The sequence below is a fragment of the Lithobates pipiens genome, unplaced genomic scaffold (genome assembly GCF_037356315.1).
Source record: "Lithobates pipiens isolate NorthernLeopardFrog02 unplaced genomic scaffold, aLitPip1_a1.2 Scaffold_27, whole genome shotgun sequence".
Lineage (NCBI taxonomy): Eukaryota > Metazoa > Chordata > Amphibia > Anura > Ranidae > Lithobates > Lithobates pipiens.
In genome coordinates, this window is record NW_027507788.1 from 124803274 (window position 1) to 124822587 (window position 19314).

Here is a 19314-nt window from a genome sequence, read left to right on the forward strand (position 1 = left end):
GAGTTGGGTAAAACAGCAGTTGGGTAGTTTATATTGTGCTGGAGGCACACACAACTTCCAATAACTCCTGCAGATGGCAATTGGGCTCAAATAGAGAACAGCTATGTAGGTGGATTATAGCGGTATGTACTGGGTACAGAGCACGCAGACAGCACGCACTATCTCCTAACACTACTGACTGCAAGCTCTATTATTAACGATAGATCACTAGCTATATAGGTTAGGTGAATATCGCGGTGTAAACTGCGGTCAGGGCACGCAGACAATAACCAGAAAACAGCAGAGATAAAGGGGTATATACAGATGTATACTGTGCTGTGCTGGAGGCACACACAACTTCCAATAACTCCTGCAGATGGCAATTGGGCTCAAATAGAGAACAGCTATGTAGGTGGATTATAGCGGTATGTACTGGGTACAGAGCACGCAGACAGCACGCACTATCTCCTAACACTACTGACTGCAAGCTCTATTATTAACGATAGATCACTAGCTATATAGGTTATGTGAATATCGCTGTGTATACTGCGGTCAGGGCACGCAGACAATAACCAGAAAACAGCAGAGATAAAGGGGTATATACAGATGTATACTGTGCTGTGCTGGAGGCACACACAACTTCCAATAACTCCTGCAGATGGCAATTGGGCTCAAATAGAGAACAGCTATGTAGGTGGATTATAGCGGTATGTACTGGGTACAGAGCACGCAGACAGCACGCACTATCTCCTAACACTACTGACTGCAAGCTCTATTATTAACGATAGATCACTAGCTATATAGGTTAGGTGAATATCGCAGTGTATACTGCGGTCATGGCACGCAGACAATAACCAGAAAACAGCAGAGATAAAGGGGTATATACAGATGTATACTGTGCTGTGCTGGAGGCACACACAACTTCCAATAACTCCTGCAGATGGCAATTGGGCTCAAATAGAGAACAGCTATGTAGGTGGATTATAGCGGTATGTACTGGGTACAGAGCACGCAGACAGCACGCACTATCTCCTAACACTACTGACTGCAAGCTCTATTATTAAAGATATATAAATATAGTGAAGTGAATAGTGAATATAGTGGTGTATACTGCGGTCAGGGCACAGACAATAACCACTACACAACAGCAAGATAGGAAATCAGCCAAAAACGATCGGTGTGTACTGTATTGAAGGTACACAGAACACCCACTGCTTCAGATGCTAACACACTACACGAGGCCGCCTCAATGGCGGCCTTATATAGTGTGGGGCGTGCACTACACAGCCTCAGCTATGATTGGCCACAGGCATCCTGCCTGTGGCCAATCATGGCTCTCCTCGCTGCTGGGGCTGCGATTGGCCAAGCATGCGGGGTCACAGTGCATGCTTGGCCAATCATGAGCCAGCAATGCACTGCGCCATCGCAGTGCATTGTGGGCCGTAAGCGCCATGCGAATTTTGACGCGAACGGACCAAGTGTTCGGATTTTGCCGAACGGACGAACAGCCAATGTTCGAGTCGAACATACGTTCGACTCGAACATACGTTCGACTCGAACACGAAGCTCATCCCTAGCCAGGAGGGAAGTTTATGTGGAAATATGTGAAGGGTTGGAATAGCAGCGAGTGTGTGTTGGAGTCCTGCAGAGTTTGCAGCCCCCCAAGCTAACATACATCTCCTAAGCAGGAACACATCACTATCTCCCCAAGCATTCTGTCCAGATAATGTGCAGTTTATTTATGACCTTTCCGTTTAACCCTGTGTTATCCAAACTCTGTTCAATGAAAAGTGTAAACTCACCACATAAACACTCTATATACAAAATAACATTCCCCAATAAAGATTAGAACACAATGTTCACATTTGCATGGGAGCACAATTGAATGAATGCTGATTATTCAGAGAATTACCATATTTATGTTTATTGAGGATTTTTTTTTTTTTTACTAACTTTTTTCCTAACTACTAACAGTTAAGCTTCATATACACAATACCAAAATTGTATGAAAAATAGCACCTTTTAAGTGTTCGTGCATATGAGCGTATCATTTTTTTTTTTTTGGTGGGAGTTCCCACACTTTTTTCCCCAGGACTTGACCCCTGAACATCGCAATTGTAAGTTAAAGTGACACAGTGCCGAATTGCAAAAGGTGCTCTGGTCTTTGGCCAGCCAAATGGTCCGGGGCTTAAGTGGTTGAGATTGTTTACTTTTTTCAAACTTTGTGAATGTCCTGTATGAATGAAGCAATCAAATTCTAATAAAATAAAGTACATATATTCATTGCATGCAAAGGTGTGTTTATGTGAATAATATTTCTGTGGAGTAAAGTATAACTAAAGACAACAATTTTTTTTTGATTTGGATAGAATGAAGAGTGATTAGAATGCTTGTCAGTTTTTATTGCTGTCTCTGCCTCTGGAGATTTGTCTGTTCTATTTGTCCTGTTTACTATTATCATTACAACGGCAACAATAGCACTGGTGACCTGCGGGCAGTGTTGCCAACCCCCCCCCCCCCCCCCCCACACTCCAAAGTGAAATTTAGTGACAGAACGCCAAAATGCACAAATGGCACAAATTTTTTACTGGCAGGAGGTGGTTAGAGGATGCAGACATGATACAGGAGATGGTTAGAGGATGAGGACATGGTACAGGAGATGGTAAGAGGATGCGGACATGATACAGGAGATGGTTAGAGGAGGCGGAAATAGCAAGAGACTGCGAACATCTGTAATTCTGTAAAATCTCACCACTGCCGTTCTTGTCTGGTAACTGCTGCCTGTGCCTCCTCAGTCCTCAAGTGTCTACATCACATAGATAGCAGCCAAGCCATGGATGGATGTTGGGGGGGGTCCAGTGGTGGGTGTCTCCAGCAGCCAAGGATGGATGGTGCGGGGTTACAGTGCTGCGGTGGTGGTAGTAGTGGGGCTCCTTCAGCCATGGTGTGGGCTGGGGTCTGGTCTTGTGCCTGCTCATGTACTGCCGAGAAGTCGAGAGTGCCATCCATTCAAAAATGGCGCTAAGCGGTGCCAATATGTCACTGACTTACTGTGCAGTTTGATTGTCGGCCCGCAGCTATATTTTTTACAGGTGCTGCTAACCATAGCAAACATATATGGGCAGCCCAAAAATGGGTTGAAATTTACGGGCTATCTGTACATTAATGGCCAGTTGGCAACACTGCCTGGGAGTCCCCAGGTAGTTTCCTTAATTTACAGGGATTTTATCTCACTTCCTGTTTTGACTATGGGACAGGAAGTGAAGGGAAATATCCATAATGGGACACAGATGGTGAAAAAAAAATCTGACAGTGGTTATGACCCTTTTTTGCTCTATCCAAAATGAAAAAGAAATGTTGCCTATGGTTTAACTCAACAACAAAAAGACTGGATGGTATTTTTGGATATCTGCAGTTTATGAATTGAGCTAACAGAGTTCAGATTACCTGCATATTTCATTTAATCAGTTTGGGAAAAGAAATCATAAAACTCAAAGCACGTAACATGTTCGGTCTCTCAATTTTGGTTTAATAGAAATAAACTAAATTACTTCACCTCTAGCATCCTCAATATTTACTTTGATTACTGTATAACATAATTATTAAAAGTGTATAAAATGATCAAATAAAAAGTTGCAAATATTTGCAATTAGGCTTGTGTAACAAATAGAACCTAGTATGCCTAAGGTAGGCATACAAAAGTTACAAAACCACAAGTTTTAATGCCTAGAATGATGTGCTGTCTTAACTGCATGCACTTTTTAAGTTAAATGAAAACATCTGTCTGCAAAGACAGTTGCAGAAAGTGAGTCCTGGAGAACTGCCCAGTTCTAGAAAGGGGAAGGGTGGTGGTGTTAGAAGGGGGGGGGGGGGAGATGTGATTAATATGCTCAGCAAAGTTCTCTTTGACGTGTGGTTGAGAAGGGTGTGGGGAGGGTATAGGTCTCCTCAAGTTTTGGAGAAGGGAGGAGTGCCTTAGTGCAAACAACTTTGTGTAAACTCGCTTTCAGGCATCACTTGTAAGTGAACAGAGGTCTACAGACACAGGCGGGGAGTACAAGAAAAGCATCTCTTTCAAGAGGACTATTTATTCACTTTTTACTTAGAAACGGTGAGCTGTTTTATTCTTACTACGTTTTTACTGAACTACGTATAGCCAGATATGTATTTGCAGGAATGTATATGCAGATGCATAGACTACATATAGGTTAAATCATAAACATTACACATTGGGGTAGAGAATGTTAGCTGTGTTTGCTCTGAATAACTAATCATGAGAAGATTAAATAAATAGGAATTTGGTTTTTACATGATTGTCTAGTTAAAGTGAGTCTTCACTTATTTTATTAAGTAAAGATTCCCAACCCCCCATAGTAAATTGAGTGAACATTCTCAAATCATATAGTAAATTTAGTGAAGATGCGTAAATCCTATAGTAAATTGAGTGAAGATACTCAAATCATATAGTAAATTGAGTGAAGATACTCAAATCGTATAGTAAATTGAGTGAATATTCTGAACTCCTATAGTAAACTGAGGGGAGATTCTTAACTCCTTTAGTAAGCTAAGTAAAGATTCTAAACTCCCTTAGTAAATTGAATGAAGATCCTCAACTCCTTTAGTAAACTAAGTGAATATTCTCAACTCCTTAAGTAAACTGAATGAGTATTCTTAACTCCTTTAGTAACGCAGCTTCATTGGATGGACCACTACTGGATAATTCATAAGTACATTTACAACTAAGTATTTTGAAGATTGCATGATGAGTACATATTCACACATTCCTGAAGGCACGACGCACTGTTAGTCTGCATACACCCACAGTGCATCCTGCATTGAGGACCACATGAATTGTGTATTTATCATGCAGTCCCCATGTAAAGAATAGAGATTACACAGAATAAGGGATTATAGATTATATCTAAATTGAATACCAGTGTATCTTGATCTTGTCCCTTGACTTTTCCTATTATAATGAGAAATCAGTGAGCTTTTTAAAATCAAACACATTCTGATTTGCAAATGGGAAAACTCAGGATCAAATGGTGATCTAAGATCTGGTTTGCTCTCCCCTGGTTTTTATGTTTCTTCCTCGAAGAGTAAAAAGAGACAGATGTTGGACATAGTCTAGAATGAGGGGCCCCGGTATGTAGGGGGATGCATGAAATAGACTTCACCAGTAACAGATTTCGCCCTGCATGTGGCTCTCATTTTAGATGAAAAAAATACTCTCCTTCCTTAACAGTCCTGATCGTTGTGTTCCATACGCAGCTGTGGAAGAGTCTTTGTCTAAAAATAACGGTTAGACTGAAATATCTGCTCTGTAGAAGTTAGCTGGAATTTCCATGTAACAGAAAAAGATTGGTTATTTAGAATGTGATATAGTAGGCCATGTAGGGGTTTACCAAATTTGTGATTTGTGGACTGTGGTGTATAATTCAGTGATTGCTGGGTATGTGGCACTATGGGTACAGGGACATTTGATTGGTGTTACTTTATGGTGAGATAAGATTTGCTATTGAAAACAGAAGATATGGTTCCTTTTTTCTTAGTATGATGTACAATGCATTTATTTACTGCTTACCTCCAGTAACCAAAGTGACGCTGTGTGTACAATAATTAGAATATTATCTCCATGGTAACATGGTAACAAACACATCTTACTTATGGAAAAAGAAGAATCTAGTGATCATGCAAAGGGGTAAAATGTGGGTGGACTATTGGTTTAAGCACTGCCCACTAACGAAATTCCCTTGCCTCTTTTTAAAATTCAGTAAAATCCTGTGAGTCAGATCGGAAATGTAATTTTTGAATTCCAAACGTGTTTATGATGCAAGAAAGGCTGAAAAAAGAAAATACAAATTGGACTAGTTTTGCTCCTTTCCCTTTTTTGAGTTACTGTGCACTGTCACTTACTGGAACTGGCCATATACTGCATGCTTTTCTGTGACATCACTAGCATTCAGCCTTAGGAGCATGTGGCCCTCATATCTTACTGGGTGTCTTGGGTCTTGATGCTACAATTATCTACCCTACTCATGTCTCAGGGCACCTAATCACCAGCTTTTCTGAATACCAGCACAAACTGTACTGACACTTTATACCATCATGTGACCAGACATGTACCAATGAGCAGGCTACATGAACAGGGGAGATACCATCTCCAGGACAGGGCACTGCAGGGATGTGAGAAGGGCCTGGTGGGGCATAGACACAGTTCCAGTTAACCATAAGTGTGCCACTCCTCCTCACACTCCTAACACCTTGCTGTTCTATCTGCTATCAAAAGGTAAAGTACATGCATGGGGTATGTATGGATGGTGGGGTTGTAAAAAGGCTGCAGTATTAGGGTGTATAGTAATGACTGCAGAGGGGCAAATTGGTGGCAGAGGTGTGCTTAGGAGAGAGTAGTGGTAGACGTGTATGAAGAAAATGCAGTGTTGAAAGAGGGGTGCAGGAGTTGCTGTATGTTAATTGCTCCTGACCATTGCATTTTGTATACTGGAAGTGTAAAAGGAAAAGAAAAGGTCCGACGGACTTCCGACGGAGTTACGAGGGACTTCCGAATGAACGGACTTGCCCACACACGAACGGACTAAAGTCCGCTCGAAAGTCAGTTCGTTTTGAACGTGATGACGTACGACGGGACTAGAAAAGGAAGTTCAATAGCCAGTAGCCAAAAGCTGCCCTTGCGTCGTATTTGGTCCGTTGGACCAGCATACAGACGAACGGTTTTCCCAATAGGAATTGAGTCCATCAGACAGATTTGAAAGATGCTCTATTTCTAGGTCCATCAGAATATTTTTAAGAAAAACGATTGGATTATCCCACACACGATCCAAGTATCTGACTCCGTCTGAGCTATTCTGCCAGAAAGTCTGGTCGTGTGTACGTGGCATTAGGAGTGTGCAACGTGTAGCATATTACTCCTGCACTGCCAATACAAATTTTTAAGTAATTCCAGGGCTTTTTTTCATGGGGAATGTGAGGGAAAGCATTTCCGGCACCTCCACCACTGAATGTGTGTAATGGCAAGGGGTGCTGGAGGGTCTATTGATGATGGCTGCTGGAGTATCTATTGTTGCTAGCGAGGATCTATTTTTGCATGGGGGTCTGTTGCTGGGGAGGTCATATGTTGATGGGAGGAAACAACTGGTGAGGGAGCGGTCTACTTTTGCGGTTGCCAGGGGGGCTATTGATACTGGCTGCTGGGAGATCTGTTGTAGCTACAGGGAGTCTATTGTTGCTGAGGTGGTATTTTGCTGCAAGGGGGGTCTATTGTTGCTGGGGGGGGTCTACTGTTGCCTGGTGGGGTCTATTTTATTGATTTTCTTGTTCCATACAAATTACTTAGTACCACAAAATTATACTTTATACGCTAAAAGGAACGGTACTGGGAGGTAGTTAGGGGTGGAATTAAGTAACAGTGCTGGGAGGTGGGTAGGGGGCGAAGACCTTGAGTAAGGAAACTGTGTCAAAAATAAGCACCTGGCTCGGATAGCTCATGTGAACCCCAGGTTCAGCAATAGATGCTTTAGGAATTGTGGCCAGTGAGGGCGTGTACTCCACATTTGTTGATCGTGCCAACGGCTGATTGTTTTTTTTTTTTAACAATCTTTATTTATAGGAGACAGGGTATTACAGCTTGATATACAGTAAAAGAATGAAAAAAAATGAAAATGAACAGAGAGGATAAACATTTGCTGTAGGTAATGCTGATACGTAATACTCCAGTCGTTCCTTTTTTGTTTTTCACTTGTAGTGGGAACAAGAACATGAATAGTCAACAGTCATAAATTAACTTGGTACTGATTAGGTTATTGAGAGAGTATTTACCAGGTGACGGGTCAGCACGGTAGGTCAACTTGATTGTTGGGCTGAGTTATCCCATTCCGCAGTCTATTTCGTGCAGTATAGGACTGGTCTGTCCTCTTGTAAGGGGTTCTCACGCGTGATACGCTTGGTCAGCTTTAACGTTCAAGATAACTCACGTGGGGCCAACGGCTTCCTAGACGACCGCGTGTGGGGGGAAGGGGGGCAGTCCTGCGTAACAGCGGCACCAAAGTGCCATTTCCCTGCTCAAGTCAGGTTGTCCCATGGCGTCAGGTCGCCAAATTTTTGTTGGGCCACCCAAGTCCTCCATTCCTCACCCGTCACCTGGCACTCAACATAGCAACCATCTGCCCGTAGGCAGCCATAACTATTCAAGTCATAAAGTATTAGAAAGTAGTTAAGTGAGAAAAAGAAGGGAAAAGAAAAGTGGTTTAGAGCATACCTGAAGCCTCTCGTCCGACTCTGACTCCTCCCCGAGCTCCGTCAACCTCTCCATACATGTAGGATGATCAAGGGGGTGAGTGAAGAAAAAGAATAGCATCCTGTCTCCCCGCCCCTGATTAATGAAATGTTAAATTGAGTGTTGGAGTCTCCTCAGCTTCTGGTCCCCATCTGTAAGCCCTGGGGCGTCCCCTTAGGGATGGCTCCACCAGTTCCAGGAGGGCCACATCCAAACTGGATGAAATGTGTCCAGGGTTCGATATATACACTAGCCAGGGCTGCCAAATCGCGGTGAAGCGGTCGTGGGCCCCCCTGCAAGTGACAATCCACCCCTCTGCCTCCCTGATGTCACCCACCCTGCGGCGCCACTCCTCCTTACTTGGGATTTGCCGACGCTTCCAAAAAATAGGGAGCAGACGCTTAGCTGCATTTAGCAAATGAGGCAGCACACTCTTCTTGTACTGGCTCACTGGCATGGGAGGAATGGGTAGCAGGAAGTGAATCGGGACAGAGGAATATCTATGCCTGTGATTTCTTTAATCAGAGATTTAATGTCCTCCCAGTAAGGTCTGATCGCAGGGCAATCCCACCAAATATGCAGAAGAGTGCCCCTGTGGCCACAGCCCCACCAACATTGATCTGATGTGGATGGGTATATCCTTGCTAAATCTGCCGGCACACAGTACCAGCGCATCAGTAGCTTGTAGTTCATTTCTTGTGTCTTGGAATCAATCAAGCTGGACCGGGTAAGTTGATAGAGGCAAGATATTTGGGCAGGGGTAAAAGTTATCTCCAAGTCCCTTTCCCAGGCTCTGATGTAAGCGGGCTTCACTGTGGGGGATGCAGAGTTAAGCAGTGATTGTTTTTTGATCTAAAGTCTTTAGTCTGTTACATACCCTGTTCCACCTGATGATCCACAAGGATGCCAAGTTGGCCCTATTACAATGCCCTATTCCAGGCCTTTTTGCCTATCAACAGAAATTGACCTATTTGTTTTGTTTTTTGTCTGCTAAGTGGACCATTTTCCAGGTCTGGAAGAAACCACCTTGATTATCAATGAACACATGTCTACCATTTTAGGGGACTCCCACTCTTAGTTTCTGAAAATCTGTGAACCCTGGATTAACTATTCCTTTTCTTCTTTAAATCCAGCCAATTTAGGCCATCTATAGTTGTAGCCTGAGACAGCACTGAGTCTATGGTATTCTGTGTAATTTTTTCAGTCACCTTGTGTTGGCAAACCAGTCCAGTGTACTAAGACAAAAGAGGTGGCCATCCATGAAGCTAGTATGTTAAAGCAGAACTAAACCCTTCTATTCTTTTTATTTCATTTCTGTTACATCATTATTCAGCTTGTAAAATTCCTGCAGAGGCAGCTGCTAGGAAGGAGCTCAGTTCCCAATAGTATAGTCACGCCTCCAGAACTACATCTCCCAAGAACACTTTCCCCACACACAGAATGTGTGCAGGTGTTCCATCAGATTAGGTAACGGAAGTGACATTCCATCGCAGCCATCTTGGTACACCCCACATTTGTCCGCAGTAAGGCTACAGTCAGAAGGCGGCAAGCAGACATCTTTTTTAACCCACCGAAGTCTTGCATTTCACACTTACTGTATTCATTGGCGTATAACATTCACTTTTTCACCATGAAAATCGGGTGCAAATAGCATGTGCATGTTATACGCCAATACTTCAATTTTAGCTGCCTTGGGGGGGGGGGGGGGGGGGGGGGTGGAGCGAGCGCCGTCAGATTACATACAGTGATAATCTCCTGTTTACTTGGCGGCCTCTGTAATAGGAAGTCCCGCCTCCTGGGCCACCATTGGACCACTGTTCTGTCTATCATAGAAGATTCTCGTATATAATCTGTCAGCGTGCGTCCCGCCCCCCTCCCTGTCCCTTCTAGGCTGCAGCTGGGCATCAGTCAGGCTGCACTTATGGCAATGGTGAGGCTGCTGCATTGATGGCAATGGTGAGGCTGCTGCATTGATGGCAATGGTGAGGCTGCTGCATTGATGGCAATGGTGGGGCTGTTGCATTAATGGCAATGGCAAGGCTGCTGCATTGATGGCAATGGTGAGGCTGCTGCATTGATGGCAATGGTGGGGCTGTTGCATTGATGGCAATGGTGAGGCTGCTGCATTGATGGCAATGGTGAGGCTGCTGCATTGATGGCAATGGCAAGGCTGCTGCATTGATGGCAATGGTGAGGCTGCTGCATTGATGGCAATGGTGAGGCTGCAGTGATATGGACTGATAAGGCTGCATTGATGGCACTTGTGAGGCTGCAAATGGGGATTGATCAGGCTGTGTGGATGGCAATGGTGAGGCTGCAGATGGGCACTGACCCTTATTTTGCTTCAAAGTTCCTTATTTAAAATGTACGATTTTTTCCTGAAACTTCCCTCTTAAAATGAATGTGCGTGTTATGCACCAATACATATGGTATTTTTAATGGTAAACTGAGCTTATATATTGAAATACAGTATTTTGAAATACGTCAGACTATTTGAATGTTACATTTTAAAAGCAGCGGTGTTCTGTCAGATTAGCAAACCTGTGAGATCAGCAGCCTTTCCGCTGCTTTTAAAATTCAACATCAAAACAGTGTTACAGATTTCTAAGACCCCGCCCACAAGCCTGATGTAATTAGGCAGGAATAACAGGTGATTGAAGTCCACACATCTTAAAAACGAGAGAAGAACACACCTTCCTGGAAGAAAAAACAGATGTCATTGTACGTCGGCTCGCTTTTTTTGGATATGCATTATAGCAGAATTGTCACTCTTTGTTTGTTTATAGTGCCAAAAATAAAAAACTCTGAGGTAATCAAATACCACCAAAAGAAAGCTCTATTTGTGGGAAAAAAAGGAGATAAATTTTGTTTGGGTACAACGTCGCACGACCGCGCAGTTAAAGCGTTGCAGTGCTGTAACGCAAAAAATGGCCAGTCCTTAAGTGATTAAACGAGAGTGGTATAGGCATACAACCTGCACCACTCTTCTAAGCTGAGAAAATGGAGCAGATACTGTTCCTAATTAACAAAGAAAAAGCAAGCTCCTTTGTTAACCGGGAGGGATCTCCATTGTTTTCTATGCCTTTTTGCCCAGAATTGGGATAGAGAGAAGGAGAGCTGACTGACTCCGCCCCCCCCTCCCAATTGCCTGCATTTGTGGGGGTTAACAGACAGACATGTAGGCAGGGAAAGGAGATTTTCCTGCCTCTTTGCAAGCTCTGCGTATGTATGTACCATATTCACTGGTATTCGCCAGGCAGTATGTATTGCACACTAGCACATTATGAAGTACTTACCTTAGAATGATAAAAGCCAATAATAGTCAGTGAGCCAATCAGAAGACAGAGGGGGCGGGGCTCTGAATGGACACACAGAGCAGTGGCTCGGCTTGCGTGCCCCTGTAGCAAGCTGTTTGCTGTGGGGGCACTTGGAAAGCGGGAGGGGCCAGGAGCACCGAAGAGGGACCCAAGAAGAGGAGGATCCAGGTTCCTGTGTGCAAAACCATTACACAGAGCAGGTAAGTATGATATGTTTGTTATTTTTTGACAAAACGGGAACCGGCATGCACAAGTGCCCCCATAGCAAGCGGCTTGCTATGGAGGCACTTGGTGCGGGGAGGAGCCAGGAGTGCTGGTGGAGGACCCCAAAATAGGAGGATAATGGCTGCTCTGTGAAAAATCATTGCCAAGAGGAAGTAAGCATGACATGTTTGTTATTTTAATAAAAAAAATGCAATGCTTTACCATCACCTTAATTATGTTGAAAGCTGCCACAATCCATTTGTTAAATAGACATGGAACCCACTCCAGTTTGCAGGAAACTTTGCCAATTTCCCCATCATGAAGATGGCAGGTACTGCACTGTATTTTAGCTACTTTTCCATTGCAAGAAAAGAAGACAAAAGGGGCATGTAAAACTCAAATAAAACTGTGGATAGAATTAAGTGGAATAAATATTCAAGAAGCCGAATTCAGTATCTCACAAAAGTGAGTACACCCTTCACATTTTTGTAAATATTTTATTATATCTTTTCATGTGACAACACTGAAGAAGTTACACTTTGTTACAATGTAAAGTAGTGAGTATACAGTTTGTATAACAGTTTAAATTTGCTGTCCCCTCAAAATAACTCAAAACACAGCCATTAATGTTGAAACAGCTGGCAACAAAAATGAGTACACTCCTAAGTGAAAATGTCCAAATTGGGCCCAAAATTTCAATATTTTGTGTGGCCACCATTATTTTCCAGCACTCCCTTAACCATTTTGGGCATGGAGTTCACTAGAGCTTCACAGGTTGCCACAGGAGTCCTCTTCCACTCCTCCATGACGACATCACAGAGCTGGTGGATGTTAAAGACCTTGCGCTCCTCCACCTTCCATTTGAGGATGCCCCACAGATGCTCAATAAGGTGTAGGCTAGAGACATGCTTGGCCAGTCCATCACCTTTACCTTCAGCTTCTTTAGCAAGGCAGTAGTCATCTTGGAGGTGTGTTTGGTGTCGTTATCATGTTGGAATACTACCCTGCACCCCAGTCTCCGAAGGGAGGGGATCATGCTCTAATTCAATATGTCACAGTACATGTTGACATTCATGGTTCCCTCAATGAACTGTAGCTCTCCACTGCTGGTAGCACTCATGCAGCCCCAGACCATGACACTCTCACCACCATGCTTGACTGTAGGCAAGACACACTTGTCTTTGTACACCTCACCAGGTTGCCGTCACACACGCTTGACATCATCTGAACCAAATAAGTTTATCTTGGTCTCCTCAGACCACAGGACATGGTTCCAGTAATCCATGTCCTTAGTCTGCTTGTCTTCAGCAAACTGTTTGTGGGCTTTCTTGTGCATCATCTTTACAAGAGGCTTCCTTCTGGGACAACAGCCAATGCAGACCAATTTGATGCAGTGTGTGGCGTATGGTCTGAGCACTGACAGGCTGACCTCCCAACCCTTCAACCTCTGCATCAATGCTGGCAGCACTCATATATCTATTTCCCAAAGACAGCCTCTGGATATGACGCTGAGCATGTGCACTCAACTCAACTGGTTGACCATGGTGAGGCCTGTTCTGAGTGGAACCTATCCTGTTAAAGTGCTGTATGGTCTTGGCCATCGTGCTGCAGCTCAGTTTCAGGGTCTTGGCAAACTTCTTATAACCTAGGCCATCTTTATGTAGAGCAAAAATTACTTCAGATCCTCAGAAATTTCTTTGCCATGAGGTGCCATGTTGAACTTCCAGTGACCAGTGTGAGAGAGTGAGAGCGATAACTCAAATTTAACACCAATTAAATTTCCCCGTTCACACCTGAGACCTTGTAACACTAACGAGTCGCATGACAACAGGGAGGGAAAATGGCTAAATGGGCCCAATTTGGACAGTTTCACTTAGGGGTGTACTCACTTTTGTTGCCACTGGTTTAGATATTAATGGCTGTGTGTTGAGTTATTTTGAGGGGACAGCAAATTGACACTGTTATACAAGCTGTACACTCACTACTTTACATTGTAGCAAAGTGACATTTCTTCAGTGTTGTCACATGAAAAGATAGAATAAAATATTTAGAAAAATGCGAGGGGTGTACTCACTTTTGTGAGATACTGGATGTCTACTGAGAACCACACCTACTTCACTCCAGAAAAAGAATATATAGCAAGTAACCCTCATCATAGTAACAATTGCAACATACAGCATTTTATCGAAGAGAAGAGGGCCGTAAAACATTTCCTGAAGTATTCCGCTGCAGAGTTATCTAAGGAAGTGAAGCCTTTATCGACTGGAGAACAGCTGGGGCCATGTACAGTTTGAAACTGTCTGAGGACCACAAAGAAGTGAGAAAGAAGACCCCCCCCCCCCCCCCCATGCCATGACTGAGGTCAAAGCTTAATTTGCTAGATTTTAAAACATTTAAAACAATGTTGTATTCCAGTTAGAGCGTAGGCATTCTTTAAACTGTGAATTCAGCAAGGGGGGACTATTTCTGGCTACATAACCTCATCTTAGCATTCCAGTTATACTGAGGGAATGTGTATATATTTTGAAGGCCTCAGAAGAAGAGACGGGAACCACCCATTGCTCAATACTCAGAGTCATGGAGCTGGAAGGAAGGGTATTCGATCCTAAACAGATGTAGCTCTTGTGCTTACACATGTTGCCTCCTAGCAGGCCAAGCATGATGATGACTTCATGGCAGACAGCCAAGGGAAGTTATACTTTTCCTTGGGATCCAAGCAACAGATTAGCAATAGGATGGGCCACTAACACAACACTCCTTCCTAAACTCTGTCTCTTCTGAAGACTGCTGCCGTTTCTCCATTGTGGAATATGTTGTATGAAGAGAATGTTTTGTGCATTGACCGGATAAAAAACAACTGAATAAGGAAAGAAATACAAGAGAAAACTAAAGTGAAAGACTGTTTTTATATATATTCTGTATTTAAGAGTAGGAAAATATGTGTTCACATATACTTACTTACACGTTAATGGTTGGTTTGCAGTTGCGTCACCCTATGAAGAGCTCTGAAGCTCTGAAGCTCTTAGAGTTTGAGGGGAGACCCCCGACCACAGATGTAAATTGGGCCTAAAGAATAAATCCAACCAAAACTTTTTATTTTTTTTTGCAACAGAGCAGGTAAGAGCCAGAATCTCTGTTAAAGCGTTTTTAAAGTCAACATTTTTTTTTTTTTACCTGAATGCATTCCCTGCATTAAGATAAATAACATCCCAGTAGTTGCATTGTCCCCACCTCCCTAAACACCAGAAACTTTTCTTAATCCAGAGGTGTGCCGCTGTGCAGCAGTGCCCCCCCCCCCATTCCTCTCCTCACAGGACGGGGGCATTGGCTCCTGCTGCTGTCAATCAAGTCCTGTGAGGAGAGAGCAGCGGGGGGGGGGGGGGGGGTGCAGGGCTGAGCCACGTTACCTGTGTCTATGGAAGCAAACAGCCCGGCTCAGGAGCCTGCCCACACAAATACCCCCATAGCAGCCCGCATGCTATGACGGCACCCACAAAGGAGAAGAGAAAGCCAGTGGGGTAGCACAGGAGGTGGTAAGGGGCTGCTCTGTGCAATTGCCCTGAGCAGATAAGTATGACTTTATAACCATAGAAAGTTTTTATTGCTGTCTGTATCCTCCCCGGGGACATTTTCCTCGAAATAAGAGGATGAGAGTGTCACCAGGACAGAAAACATGAAGAGCAATAAACCTGACAGATGTTCTAACCAACATTCTATTAAATAAATATGCTGTTATAATTGTCTCTGTCTCCAGCAGAGAGTTATCACTTGCAGTCCTGGTGGCAGAATCATCTCAGGGAAATAAAAACATGATAAAGGTTTCAAATTGGCGCTTCAAATGGGCTATAACACCCAAGGCTGATAAGAGGGACTCCCGATCATGTGGCACTATGATTGGTTGCACAGTGCTGACGTCTTTGTAAGCCCATACTATTTACCCACAATCGTCGGTAGTTGACTGTTTGCTGTTGGTGACAACTCGGTCACAGTTCTACGGCCACCAATTGAGTGTGCCCCAGAACAAGACAGCAACACAGATATACAGCAGCTGGACATTAAGGCGCACTTGTCTGCTGATGCATATATGCTTATTGCTGTCCTAAAGGGGTCAAAGTTGAACTATCATCAGATATGCATGATAAGTAATGGTTGTTTGCATTTTCTTAAATTATTACTTTTAGAGATCACACTACAACAATGACATGTAAATCCATGGCGGTGATAAGCAATTTTTAGCGGTATTACGACATTGCGGTGGACAGATCGGACACATTTGACACATTTTTGGGACCACTGACAGTTATAGAGCCATCGGTGCTATAAATATGCACTGATTACTGTATAAATGTAACTGTCAGGGAAGAGTTAACACTAGGGGGCGATCTAGGGGTTACCTGTGTGTTCCCTCACTGTGTTCTAACTGTGTGGGAATGGGACTAACTAGGGAAGATGTTAGATCGTTGTTTCTACTTTTTAGGAACTCAAGATCTGTCTCCTCTCCTCTGACAGCACAGGGATTTGTGTGTTTACACACACAAATCCCCGTGCTGGCTCTCGTGCACGTGATCACGCTTGCCTCCAGCGGTGCTCGCGCGCCCTCTGCTGGCACTCCTGGGCAAAGCCGTATATATATATATATATATATATATATATATATATATATATATGGAATTTCGCCCATAGGAGCTATTATGCGGCAGCATATCTGCATGAGCCGATCGGGAACCAATTAATGATAAAAGGTGAAGAATATCTAAAAAACCAAATTGTTACTGTATATTGTGATATGAACACACATACACCAAGTACACAGGTTGAACTAGATGGACTAGTGTCTTTATTCAACCTTACCAACTATGTAACTATGTAGCTATATATAGAGATTTTATTCATGGAGACTTGGCCAGTTTACTAAAGAAGTTTAAAATCTTCACTATTTACTATTTACTTTAGTTATCCAATCATATGAAAAAGCAAATTTATGTTCTTTGAATACCCAATCATGTACTTGTATAATTTAATAATTGATATGTACCGTATAATCACAGAGAACCTTTGAGTGAAGATTTTAAACTCCTTTGGTAAATCAGTCCAAGTGTATTCACCTCCCTTGCAGTCCAACTCTCTCTTTGGTCCAACTCTAAAGTCACATTTTGGTGCATTGCATTTAGGGCAGACAATTAATTTTAATGGACCACCCTACGTATAAATATCAGATAAAAGAAGTGTGAGCTCCTGTTTTTTAAATTGTGCTGCACGTGATTTCTCAGGCAGGTTACCAAGGTGCGCTGGGGCGCCATTAAGAAGTAAAAGACCTGCAAAAAGGATGTGTGGTTTTGTTCACTGCAGGAGAATTCACAATTTTATTTGTGCTCCTGCATTACACAAATGTGAACGGAGCCTAAACATCTTAGGTATTTGACAGTTCTGGGAGCTGATGAAGGTGTCCACCATTAGGCCTCTTTCACACGGGGCGGATCAGTAATGAAGATCCGCTCGCTCAGCGGGGATCGCTCCGTTGTCCCCGCTGAGCCGGTTGCGGACAGGGCGGTCTCCGCACACTGTGCAGGGACCGCCCTGTCAGATCTCCGCTCTCCTCTATGGGGATCGGACGAGCACGGACCGCGTGTCCGTGTTCGTCCGATCCGCTCTGCAGACGGATAGAAAAATAGGATTTTCCTCCGTCTGCAGAATCGGACTGTTGCGGAGGCGGACGAAATCGGGTGTCTGCGGATACTCATCCGCAGACACCCGCTATCCCATAGGGATGAATGTATGTCCGTATTTCATCCGCAAACGGATGGATGAAATACGGACATACCATCCGCATGTGTGAAAGGGGCCTTACATGCCATTCTTCTTCTAATCCCAATGTCACTATAGGCCACAACACTGATGGAGTTTAAAGGATTAAACCACAGTATTTGCATAGCTCACAACTGTCCCTGATTGCGAAGGACTGTCCCTGATTTGGAGCAATGTGCCTTTGTCCTTCTTTCCTCCTCACTTGTCCCTCATTTTGGTCTGATCCATTTAGTTGTATATAAAATGCACTTTTTAGCTACAGTGCCTTGCGAAAGTATTCGGGCCCCCTTGAACTTTTCAACTTTTTGCCATATTTCATGCTTCAAACATAAAGATATAAAATTTTAATTTTTTGTGAAGAATCACCAACAAGTGGGACACAATTGTGAAGTGGAACGAAATCTATTGGATATTTTAAACTTTTTTAGCAAATAAAAAACTGAAAAGTGGTGCGTGCAAAATTATTCGGCCCCTTTACTTTCAGTGCAGCAAACTCACTCCAGAAGTTCAGCGAGGATCTCTGAATGATCCAATGTTGTCCTAAATGACTGATGGTGATAAATAGAATCCACCTGTGTAATCAAGTTGTACAAATGCACCTGCTCTGTGATAGTCTCAGGGTTCTGTTGAAAGCGCAGAGAGCATCATGAAGACCAAGGAACACACCAGGCAGGTCCGTAATACTGTTGTGGAGAAGTTTAAAGCTGGATTTGGATACAAAAAGATTTCCCAAGCTTTAAACATGCCAAGGAGCACTGTGCAAGCGATCATTTTGAAATGGAAGGAGTATCAGACCACTGCAAATCTACCAAGACCTGGCCGTCCCTCTAAACTTTCAGCTCAGACAAGGAGAAGACTGATCAGAGATGCAGCCAAGAGGCCCATGATCACTCTGGATGAACTGCAGAGAACTACAGCTGAGGTGGGAGAGTCTGTCCATAGGACAACAATCAGTCGTACACTGCACAAATCTGGCCTTTATGGAAGAGTGGCAAGAAGAAAGCCATTTCTCAAAGATATCCATAAAAAGTCTCGTCTAAAGTTTGCCACAAGCCACCTGGGAGACACACCAAACATGTGGAAGAAGGTGCTCTGGTCAGATGAAACCAAAATCAAACTTTTTGCCCACAATGCAAAACCATATGTTTGGCGTAAAAACAACACAGCTCATCACCCTCAACACACCATCCCCACTGTCAAACATGGTGGTGGCAGCATCATGGTTTGGGCCTGCTTTTCTTCAGCAGGGACAGGGAAGATGGTTAAAATTGAGGGGAAGATAGATGCAGCCAAATACAGGACCATTCTGGATGAAAACCTGTTGGAGTCTGCAAAAGACCTGAAACTGGGACGGAGATTTATCTTCCAACAAGACAATGATCCCAAACATACAGCAAAATCTACAAAGGAATGGTTCACAAATAAACGTATCCAGGTGTTAGAATGGCCAAGTCAAAGTCCAGACCTGAATCCAATTGAGAATCTGTGGAAAGAGCTGAAAACTGCTGTTCACAAACGCTCTCCATCCAACCTCACTGAGCTCGAGCTGTTTTGCAAGGAAGAATGGGCAATAATTTCAGTCTCTCGATGTGCAAAACTGATAGAGACATACCCCAAGCAACTTGCAGCTGTAATCGCAGCAAAAGGTGGCGCTACAAAGTATTAACGCAAGGGGGCCGAATAATTTTGCACGCCCCACTTTTCATTTTTTTATTA

At 43.5% G+C, this 19314-nt stretch overlaps 1 protein-coding gene across 2 annotated transcripts in view; it reads left to right on the plus strand.

The window, feature by feature from the left end:
• Positions 1–3888: 3888 nt before the first annotated feature.
• EMP3 (epithelial membrane protein 3 (MAM blood group)) overlaps positions 3889–19314 on the plus strand; it is a 67540-nt gene continuing 52114 nt past the window's right edge. The window contains exon 1 of one of the 2 annotated variants that reach the window (XM_077457428.1): positions 3889–4090. Coding sequence is in view for 1 of the 2 variants with exons in the window: in XM_077457427.1 (XP_077313553.1) it covers positions 6121–6268 (148 nt within the window). In the remaining variant the exon portion in view is untranslated. Of the gene's footprint in view, positions 4091–6105; positions 6269–19314 lie in introns of those variants that run through there. The other variant, XM_077457427.1, reaches the window with a different exon arrangement.